Source organism: Vitis vinifera, chromosome 2 (assembly GCF_030704535.1).
Source record: "Vitis vinifera cultivar Pinot Noir 40024 chromosome 2, ASM3070453v1".
NCBI lineage: Eukaryota > Viridiplantae > Streptophyta > Magnoliopsida > Vitales > Vitaceae > Vitis > Vitis vinifera.
The window spans coordinates 9,388,550-9,399,923 of NC_081806.1; the positions used below are offsets into that span (position 1 = coordinate 9,388,550).

Here is an 11,374-nt window from a genome sequence, read left to right on the forward strand (position 1 = left end):
ATTGTGGAGCAATCTCAGGAGGTTTGGCAAAAGATGGTTAATAAAAGTCTTCTTCCCTAATAAAACTAATAAAATTTTCTTAAAAGGAAATGTTGCTTTTGGTTCTCTTTAACAATTAAATCCGTCAATCATCACGTCCATCCCCACTATTAAAACCATTAATTTTATTGTTAGACTAGACTTAAGCAAGTAGACTTGGCTTCCACCTCCCCCAGATGGTTCTTCTTATTTTATTTTCTGAGGCTGGTGTGACCTGATGTTTCATTAGATGTGAGGAAGGCCACTGGTGATATACATGTGGAAGAAAAGATTTCTGAAACTGGTATATATGAATTTATTATGGACCTATTTTAAAGAGATATTGGAAGCATCCATTATAAGAATGAGAGCTTGGTACAGTCATGAGATCAGTATCTCCTAAGATTCAAATCATGCCTAAAAGCCAGCAAATTCAGTGAGTAAACAAGGGAAATTCAATTTGAAATCTTCCATTACCCATTCTTTGATTCCTGAGGAAATAATAATGATAATAACAAAACAGTAAAATTATTTGGCTTAGTTGTGTTACATGCAATTTGCGAGTCTCTCAAAAAGCAAACAAATGAAAATGTTACATTCATTTATTTTTTTGCCATGTGAGATTAGAGGTCTTCCTCTTTCCCCCATTTCTTAATCTGATGGTCAAATAGGCAGAACAAGTAACAATATGGAATGGAAATGCCCTTCTAAATTGTACAACATTTTCCAACATGTATGGTTATTATTTTCTTACTGAAACAATGACTGAAATTAACATCCAATCCATATGTATAAGGTGAAAAAATAAAAGATGAAACATAAAAAGGGAACACTATAGAACAAAATACCCTGTCATGAATCACCTGGGTAATTTGTTGTGGGTGTTATTGCTGTTGTTGTTGTTGCTGTAGGTTAATTAGCTTAAAATATGCTCCTTCCCTGTTCTCTACAAGAGTTGAATGAGTCCCTTGCTCTATTATCTTCCCGTCTTGTATAACTGATATTTGGTCTGCATTTTTTATGGTGGACAGCCTATGTGCCACCAGGACTGTTGTTCGGTTCACCATCAACCTGTCTAGAGCTTGTTGCACCACACGCTCTGACTCCACGTCTAAAGCACTGGTGGCTTCATCTAGTAGCAAGATTTCTGGGTTCTTTAGGACAGCTCGGGCAATGGCTACTCTTTGTTTCTGGCCACCAGATAGCTGCACCCCTCTCTCTCCAACTTTGGTTGAATAGCCCTCAGGGAGTCCACAGATGAAACTATGTGCATTAGCAAGCTTAGCTGCTTCCATTACTTCAGCTTCAGAAGCACCCTCTTTTCCATAAAGGATGTTTTCAAAGATTGATGTGGCAAAGAGAGCTGGTTCTTGTTGTACTAGACCAATGTGTTTTCTAAGGGATTTGAGCTTGAGTTTCTTGATGTCTTTCCCTGAAAGAAATATATGCAAGCAACTCTTTTTTAGTCCAGATTTTGTATCTGAGAAAATTAATTACTAGAATAACAGCATATTCTAAAAAAATCTTGAAGAGAATTTGAGCAAAGTATCATATCCTATAGTAGAAATCCCAAGAACATAGAACTGTAAATTGAAAGATGAAAACCACCAAAACTATAACAAGTACTGTTTTGAACTTTGGTCAAATTGCCCGTCTTTTACTTCTTTGGAAGGAAAAATCACCCAATTTGCAAAATGGTCTTGGAAGATCAAATTCAAAAAATATTTGGCAGCAAACTTCCTACATTCCATCCATTTTCTAAATTTCATGTGAATAAGAGAGCAAGTCAAGATAGATTGTCCACAGAACTCACCATCAATCATCACTTTCCCAGCGATTGGGTCGTAAAACCTGAGTATAAGAGAAAGAACTGAACTCTTGCCAGAGCCACTTTGCCCCACTAATGCCATGCTTTTGCCTGCGCGAACTCTTAGATCAAAGTCCTTGAAAATCACTACATCTGGCCTGGAAGGGTACCTAAACTCGATACCCTTCAGATCAATTGTACCCTCCACTCTTGTGAGCTCTTCTCCAGCATCACCCATTACCTCCGTCTTTCTGTCCATCAATTCAAACACTGATGCCACCATTTGGTTCCCCTTTAGAAGGTCTGGGGCCAGGGCCAGAGTCTCACCCATGGCTAATGCCGTTACAATCAGAACCATAAATGATTTCATCACGGATTTAAAGCTAGCAAGCTCTTTCCCCATCAGTATAGAGCCATACCTATAAAAGCGTAAGCACTTAAATTCACTTTAAGCTCTGGAACTAAGCTAGTTAAAGGAAGGCCATGGATATATCCGTAGGAATCTAAGTGGCATCCACTATCGAAAAAGTTCAAAAGATGAAAAGATACATACCATAAAGCAAGGCCATAGGATGAGAAGATGAAGAACTGGGAGATCCCATAGAATAAGCCAGCAATTTGACCACGAGTAAATGACTTATTGGCAGGCTCCACAAGCTCCCGAGAGTAAAGGTCAAGGACCTTCTCTTCAGAGCAAAATGCAGCAACAGTGCGCATGTTACTCACAGCCTCACCGGCAATCATGTTAGCTTTGAGATAGGCCTTGCTCAGATTTCCACCATAGCCTTGCATGAAGAGTTTCTGAAACAAGAGGGGAAGAAAAAGTTTAAAAATCTAAGAAAACTCTTTCCTTTTTTGAACCTCCATTAGAAACTCAAAAAGAGAGGCAACCTCACTGATGTGACCACTGATGATCAATGGATATGTAGCCAAGACGACAAGTGTGATCCTCCAGTTCAAGATGAAGGCAATGATGAATGAGGTGACAACCAAACCTAAATTCTGTATGAGAATTGTAGAACGATCAACAATTATGGTTCTGAACAGAGTTGCATCACTCTCTAGACGGGATGAAAGCATAGAACTTGTGTTGTTTGCATCATCAAACCATCCAATCTCATTCCCCAAAATGGCTGCAATGAAATAAAAGAAGAGCTTTCAGATTGTTTTAATGATCTCATACCTGCAATAACCTACTTTCAAGAGTAGGAAAATCAAACTTGTATCTCAAATGCTATGCAGAAGAAAAATGTTATGCTTCCATTCTTCATATCAATTAGCACTTTTCTCTTAAGAAAAAAAGCTGCTGCTAATACAAGCAGAGATGACTAGGACCACAATTTTACCAGAAAATAACATTTCTCGAATGCGAAGAGTGAGCCGCTCGCCCATGATCCCAAAGCATGTGTGCTCTATGGCATGAACAATGACTGTTATGAAAGCACCTCCACAGAAGAGGAATGCAATCTTCTTAACCTGATGGCGTGTTGTGTCCCAGTCCATGTAATAGGATACGAGAGCCTCAGTGACTCCAAGAGCAAAAAGTGGCATCTGTGCTCCAGCAATTAGGGCACAAATGGTGCCTACCAGCCCGTAATACCAGTCAGGACCCACCATGGAATACAATCTTCTTGCCGAAACTTGTTTTGACTTTACAGGTTCCACTCCCTCAGCACCAATCCGGCCAACAGATTCTCTATCAGAATGAAAACTTGCACCAAAGCTTGTCGTTGTACGTGATAATTCCCGTGAACACTTCATGCTACAACAAATTGAAAGTCAGTAATAGGACTCATAATCCTGTAAATTCATAATATCAAATGTCTGGACTTTTGTATGTTGCTTAAAATAGGAAGATTTTGCAGCTAAAAAATAATGAGTCATGAAGTAAGGGCAATGTGATGTTTGCACCTATGTCATTAAAGCTCTTGCATAATATATGAGATAAGTAAAATGCTTGCAAGTTACCTTAGTGGCCTTCCCATGGTAGGTCCCTGTGAAGGGTGGCGTTTCAGAGAAGCTGTCTCCTGCAGTTGAACAAGTGATGCATAAGCACTGCTTGGGTTCGAAATGAGCTCCTCATGGCTCCCAGTTTCCACTATCTTCCCATGTTGAACGACGGCTATCATATCAGCATTCCTTATGGTAGAAAGTCTATGGGCCACTACAACAGTTGTTCGTCCCACCATAACACGATCAAGTGCCTCCTGCACACTCTTCTCAGACTCAGCATCAAGTGCACTTGTAGCTTCATCCAGTAGCAGAATCGAGGGATTTTTCACAATCGCACGTGCTATTGCAATCCTTTGCTTCTGGCCACCTGATAACTGTATTCCTCTCTCCCCCACCTGAAAATATGCTTCTTTTCAGCACAAAATTCACATGCATGCCCCATGAAACAGAAAAGGAGTACTACATTTCCTATATTTTCTGTAGTGCTATTATGTAAATTTTCATGGATATCACATGTAGATAATTCTTTAAAATGCATATTTCCTTAAGCCTTTGTTGAAGAGATTTTAAAATACTACTTGTGCTTTGTAAAAGAAGTATCTATGTAGATTGGGAATTTTCAACCCTACAGTTTCACATCTTTTTCACCATTTGTTTGGTTTCTGAGAAACTGAAGAAGAGAAAATTTTGATCTCATATTTCTAGGTTTAACTTCTTTTCTTTTCATACCTTTTCTCAGCAACCAAAAAGAGCATTGGATTGTGTCTGCAAGAAATGACAATTTGGAACATTACAAGTTTCAATAACCACTGTAACCATAGATAGCTACATCTTCTTATCACAATAAGGTAAATGACCTCATCACAAACTGTTCTTCATAGGCCCTATCAATCATTTTTCCTGAAGTTGCTTCCAAAAAACAAGCATATCTATATATATGATGTTCCTTCTTTTAGCAATAAATCATAAAGCCATACCTGAGTTTCATATCTATCAGGGAGGTTGTTAATGAAAGAAATAGCCTCTGAAAGCTTGGCTGCTCGTGTAATCTCATCAAGGGTGGCATCATCTTTTCCATAGAGAATGTTCTCCCTGATGCTTGTAGCGAAAAGTGCAGGCTCTTGATTGACCAACCCGATTTGCTGCCTGAGCCACTGTAGGTCAAGCTGCCTGATATCATTTCCATCTAGTAGTATTTCTCCAGCAAGAGGCTCATAGAAACGTTCAATCAAAGATATGACAGTGCTTTTTCCAGATCCACTTCCTCCCACAAGGGCCACAATCTTCCCAGAAGGGATATCAAAACACAGCTTATTAAAGATAAGTATATCAGGACGAGAAGGATAACTAAAGGAAATATCCCTGAATTGAATGTGGCCCTCTAGTTTGTGTAGTTGCCGTCCAGTTTTGGAGTTAGTATTGCTGATTGTGTTCCTCTCTATCATCTCAAAAATGGGATAGGCGGATGCCTTGGCTCGAATGAATGCAGAAATGTCTGGGGCCGCCTGTCCTAGTGACCTGAGATTATTGACCACTAAAAACAATTAAAAACTTGGCCAGAAAAGCAATGAGAGCTAATAATGTAGTTTTAACCCTTCATTTTCTCCAGGTTTATGAACATATAAGCCCTCAGGGTAAGAAAGCATAGATCAGTACACTTTGATCACAGATCACATATGATGATAAAATATAAGAACTCATTTCCTAAACAAAAGAAGTACTGATTTTTCTTAAGTTATTGTTCCATCGCTTTCCATGGCATATGGAGCCATTAATCTACCATCTACCCCCTGTTTTGCATTCACCCCTGATTTATTTAAATAAATAATCTTTTTTTAAAAAAAAAACAAGAATTTTGTCCAATAGTACTCAAATTTCAAATAATCTCCTAGTTTCAGATTTGTCACTGTGCTACAAGTCTTTCTACATGATGTACGTCAACTCTTTTAAACATTTAAAAATGAACAAAATCCTTTTAAATTTTAGGATCTTCACATTCGCTTTTCTTCTCATATGCTACTTTGTCCTGATCACTAACCCAAGTGAAAATACATGACAAAAGGAATGCAAAGGGAAACATCAGACGTCCCATGGATACGAAATCATTCAAATTTTGATACAATTTGAAATCCCATTTGCTAGAATCGGGCCATTGTCAGAAACATGTAGCGGGCTATTGTCAAAATCATGTAGCTGGCCATGACCAAGCATGGAAATAAAGGAAAGGAACTTTATCACAGGAATGCTTAAAAGGCATGCTAAGTTTTCTAATATGCAAAACAGATTACCAAACATGTCATTTGTATTTTTCGAAAAAGAAAATGGATGAAAGTATAGGATGAATGATTTCAATGTTACAAAAAGCAATGGACTCATTCCGAATTGCTACAAATTCAAGGTAAGGAGTATTAAACTCATCAGGTTCGACAAATAACCCATTTCAAAGTCCATGTCAAACACAATGGACCTAGTTCAAAATGCCATAAATCACAAAAATCCCATCTCAAACAATATGACAAATCTCTTGCCTAGTTCATCTTGAAACGAAATAGCAACATTTTCTCACTAATTTCAGAACTGCGCCTAGATTTGTTGTGACAAAGATTAGTTTTTTGCTTTTTCAAATGATATGTATAAGGGCTAACACAAAATGGAATAATTAAAGAAAGTGGCAAGGATAAAGAAAAGGGAGTGAAGACTTACAGGCCTGCAATAACAACATTAAGCATGGTGGTGAAAGACTCTCCTCCATTGGCAATATTCTTATGAACAACAACACTAGTGAACCAAACAAGCAATGCCCATGAAAGGAAAAGGACACAGTGCATGGAACCCAGCCCCAGACCTTTGGCTAAGCCTGCTTTCCTTCCATATATGTAAGTATTGGAGAGAGCTGTTTTGTATAATTTTACTGCTTTTTCTTCTCCTGCAAATGCTTGGACTGTCCTAACATTCCCAATCACCTGAGAATCACAGCATATCCGTCAGGTGAGACCACATTGTTGGGATTTTTCTTTATGAATTTAGAAGAATGCTTCAATGGATTGAGTTTTACACCATCTTTAATTATTCATTTTTAAAGTACTGGTAGGACAAACATTGTCATCTGAAATTTTTTACACTGAAGCCCTGATGACATAGTGTGATTTTAGAGGTAATTACTTCACCATATAGGAGAGAATTTGTTAAAAAGAGATCATGACTCATGAGAGAGATAGAGAGAGCACCTCCTCAGCAATTTCACCAGCCTTCACATAGGATTTTCGAACTCTGGCAATGAGTCCAGTTGCAATATAAGCATAGACACCACCAGCAATGGCAATTAAGGGAACAATAGCAAGTGTCACAAGACTAATTTGCCATACTCTAATAAACCCAATTGCAAAGCCAGCGATGAACCGGCTTATATAGTGCATGAAGTTGCCCACCTGCATCACCCACAATTCAACTTCAAATATGAAATCCATGGCATAAGTTCAATTCTATTCTATGAATCAAACAAGAAATAAGTTGCCTGTAAATTGGTCTTTCAGATTAGACCAGTAACCCATTCAATTGGTCAACAAAGGTTTGGATTAGGTGAGTGGGCGGGCCTCATAGTGGGCGAGGCCCAATTTGTAACCCTTACACAAAAAGTACAAAATGTGATGGGTTTCCTGCCACATGTGTGGATCCTAAGAGCCAAATTCGATCTGCCAAACAAAAGTTCCATTATAGATAAGCTAGCAAAACCACATCCAAAGAGGCCACTCTACACAACAAACCCAATAAATGCTTCTAGGGCCATCCACTCCTTTTCAGCTACAGAGCAATAAATTGGCTGAGATTCATTCCCTTCTTGAAAGTTGAAACCACCACATAAAAAACATCGCATCACATTTCAAAACCCAGTTGGCTACTGCCATTTCATTAATACCCACCAAATTAAGTTGCTTTTCTTTAATAATAATAATAATAATAATAAATGAAAATAAAAATAGAGACGTATTGTTTTCTACCCCTTATTTTTGGCTTTTGGTATGAATTTACCTCTTTCTATGTTCAGTATGTTGTCTAGATTTCCTCCTCTGTTGTTAAAATTGAACAATCTTGTAAAATTGGGTCATCCCACTGAGGATATGTTTTCATTTTGTATAGTAATATTCGGTGAAAAAGATTAGATTGATAGACTCTTATGATGCTTCCTTTTCTGGATGTGTTTGGTAATGTATGGGATTTGTATTTCTCCTAAAAGAAAAGAACAGAAGAAAGAGGCCATTGGGAACTTGACGACTGAACTGTTGGGAAAGTCAATTCAAAATAGTCAAGATATTTATGGCATCTGACATTGGTTTCCATAGACAACTGTAAAAAGTCAAAAACCCCTTTTCAAGAGGTGGATGGACACAGTTTCTTCAACACCCTTTGATCACATCCAATAGAACTTAGGGTTTGTTTGGGCTTTATAGAAATTGGAATATCCCAAGTTTTGTGAAAAAAAATCCACTGTTTTGGAAATGAACCAAAATTGGCAATAATGAAAAATAGACTCAAGAAAAAAAAAAAAGAAAAGTAAAAAAAACACTCGATAGGCACATCCCAAAAATTACTGGGGATCAAAAAAATTTTAGGCCAAGAAATTATACCTTCTCAGAAAGAGCATCTTGAACAACAATAATGTCACTGGTAATTGCAGAAATGACCTCTCCAGTGGTTGCTTCAGTGTCAAAAAGACTAATATCTTGATTCAGCATGGATCTCACATAGGCCATTCTCATCTTTGCTGCTTGCCTTTCCCCAGTATGCATCCAACAAGCAACCTCTATGGTGTTCACATTAATAAACATAATGAACCATAACAATAAAGGAATTCATTGAACAACAGTTGATAAATTTAAAGAATTTGAATAGTTGGTCCATACCAGCCCATGATGAAAATAATATAACCAAGCTCAGGTATACAAAATCCAATGAATACTGCAAAAAACGAAAGATAGATGCACTTAGAATAAACAGGACTCTCCTGCCCAATGAAGAAGGTTGGAAACCCCAAAATACCCGCTTTCCATAAAAAAAATTTAATGGGTTGAGAAACCCAGAAATAGTTTGAATCGACTCTTTGAAGATGAATATTTTCATACCTTGGCAACTTTATGGGAAGCAGCGGCAGGAAAAAGATAGGCCAATCCAATAATATCTATCAACTTTCCAAAGAAAATAAAGAAAACGGGCACGGAAGCTCCATGAATGCAAGCACCAACGGACCCAACAGCCATGAGAAAACAGTCATAAAGGTCTGCAAACGCAAATAGCTTCAGCAAAGGCACTCTACGTGGCTTCTTCCCTTCTTCACCTTCCTTCTTCTGGCCTGAAAATGGGTTTGGGCCGTCCATTTTGCAGATGGAGAGAGACCCAAGTGGCGGTGGCGGTGGTGGTGGAGGTGGCAGTGGTTTGTTACTTTATTATAAGAAAAAATGTGAGTAAGTGAGAGGAAGAAGAGAAGAGGAAGTGGTGGAGGTGCAAGAGTGTGAAGGCATTATTGATAAGGGCATAATCTCTGAGAAAGGGAAGGGAGTGAGTGGTTAGATGGATCATTTAGTGCAGACTAAACCACCATGTTGACTGTGTTAGAGGGGGTATTATCTCTTTGTGAGGGACAGTTGTGTAGTTGTGATGTAGCCATCTCCGCCATTATAATCCCTGGATATACAAGACTCCTTGACTGTTTTCTCATTTGGAAATATAAAAATGATGTCCATGAGATTTGATTTTATTTTTAAATCATTTTGAGTGATTTTCCTCTCTCTGTATTGAATTGCAAGGGACCACCCAGAGAAAATTTCACATTGAAATTCAGCTGTTTGTTTGGATTTACTCCTTTTTTTTTCATCTCATGGGTCTTTATGAGGTTTGGTAAACTCTCATTTATTGTAGCAAAAGACGTCAAATGATTAATTTTTTAAATTAGGTTTTCTTATTGGTTTTCACAGTAATTGTTCTTTATGTCTGCTTCAAGAATTATTTAAACCATTGTTCGCATTATTTACTTCACAGATTATTCATTGAATTATTAACAATCCAACAAAAATAAAAGGAATTATATATATAGAGAGAGCTGTTTGACAACTGTTCTTAAAAATAATTTTTATATATAAAAAAACGTGTAAAAAAACACGTTTGACAATCAAAAAATATTTTTTATCTTCTATTCTAAATAATAAAAAATATAGTGTTTTTATATAATATTTTTAAATTGTTTCATATTATTTTCACTTATTTTCTAAGAATTGTTTTAAAAAATGATTATATAAGTATGTAAAATGATTAAAAATAAAATATTGGATATAAAATTATATTTAAAAATATGTTAAAAATATTTTAGACTCCAAACAAATTTTTTATTTATAAAATATTAAAAAATAATTTTAAAAATTTATTCTCAAAAACTGTTTTTCAAAAAAGTTTTTCAACAAAACCTTTATATCCAATATCACTTCAATATAATGTAAGCAGAAGACAATTCCCTAATATGGTCAAGGATTAAAAGTCATAAAAAAGACATGAATAATATCATTACCATAAGAATTTGTTGCATGATATTTTTAAATTTCTTTTGGGAAATTAATGAAATGATTTTTTTTTTCTCTTATGTTTCATACTTGATGTGATTATTTGATAATACGGAGTTACCACATAGAAGATGTAAAGGAGCATGAAAGGGCAGAGCCGCAGAGGCAGATATGCACTGAAATATGAAAATTTCAAAGCTAACTTTAAATGGACTTTTAACTCCTACTAAGTGTATATTCATGGATCATGTTACATGTATCTCCTTTTTTGGGAGGGACCAGTCAAATATTTAATGATATATATATATATATATATATATATATATATATATATATATATATATATATATATATATATATATATATATAAAATAAAAAATATTTATTAATCATATGAATAATAGAGGTAAAGGTAAATATAGAAGAAACTAAAAAATCCAAGTAACTGATAATTGGTTTTGAAAATAATTTTGAAAAATAGTTTTTGAAAATGAATTTTTATATTTTTATAAAACAAAATTTTGTTTGAAAATTTAAAATGATTTTAATTTGTTTTTAATATTTTTAAATATGTTTTTAATATTTTTAAATATGTTTTAAAAATAATTTTTATATTTGGAGTTTTATTTTTAATTATTTTATATATTTGTATAATTATTTTTTTAAACAGTCCTTAAAAAATAAGTGTTTCTTGAAAACATCATATTTTCTATTATTAAGAATAGAAAACAATTTTAATTATCAAACGTATAGGGTTTTTGTATTTTTTGTTTTGAAAAATAAAAAATTATTATAAAAGACCGTTCCCAAGCATGCCTCAAAGCTGCCCCTAATTTAATCATATTTTTGTTATTTTAGTTCATTTTTTCTCTACTCTACGTTATAACTTCAGAAAAGAAGAAGAAGAATTTTCGTGGGCATGTAAATAATAGGTAGAAAGATCAAAGAAGTGTGAGTGTGATGGAGGCACAAGGATTGGATGGTGTTTGTACATGGAAGTGGTTGGGAGTGGGGTGCGCTCATGCAGTTGATGCTGTGGATCATATGA

The 11,374-nt window shown here is 35.7% G+C and overlaps 1 protein-coding gene across 1 annotated transcript; it reads right to left on the reverse strand.

The window, feature by feature from the left end:
* Window positions 1-600: 600 nt before the first annotated feature.
* Window positions 601-9,475, reverse strand: LOC100248951 (P-glycoprotein-like). Its single transcript, XM_002277511.5, has 12 exons — window positions 8,899-9,475; window positions 8,680-8,734; window positions 8,404-8,579; window positions 7,006-7,206; window positions 6,482-6,741; window positions 4,756-5,296; window positions 3,794-4,173; window positions 3,172-3,587; window positions 2,717-2,958; window positions 2,379-2,626; window positions 1,832-2,244; window positions 601-1,450 (listed from the first exon to the last, which is right to left on the reverse strand). Exons 1-12 carry the CDS (start codon window positions 9,148-9,150, stop codon window positions 903-905), a joined length of 3,732 nt encoding a protein of 1,243 aa, XP_002277547.1. The 5' UTR covers window positions 9,151-9,475; the 3' UTR covers window positions 601-902.
* Between the last annotated feature and the right edge of the window lie 1,899 nt (window positions 9,476-11,374).

Coding starts and splice junctions, on each gene's coding strand:
- LOC100248951 (XM_002277511.5), bottom strand. CDS start 9,150: ATGGACGGCCCAAACCCATTTTCAGGCCAGAAGAAGGAAGGTGAAGAA. Junction 2,245..2,378: donor TCCTATGGCCTTGCTTTATG/GTATGTATCTTT, acceptor ACGCTTTTATAG/GTATGGCTCTATACTGATGG. Junction 1,451..1,831: donor TGGGAAAGTGATGATTGATG/GTGAGTTCTGTG, acceptor TATTTCTTTCAG/GGAAAGACATCAAGAAACTC.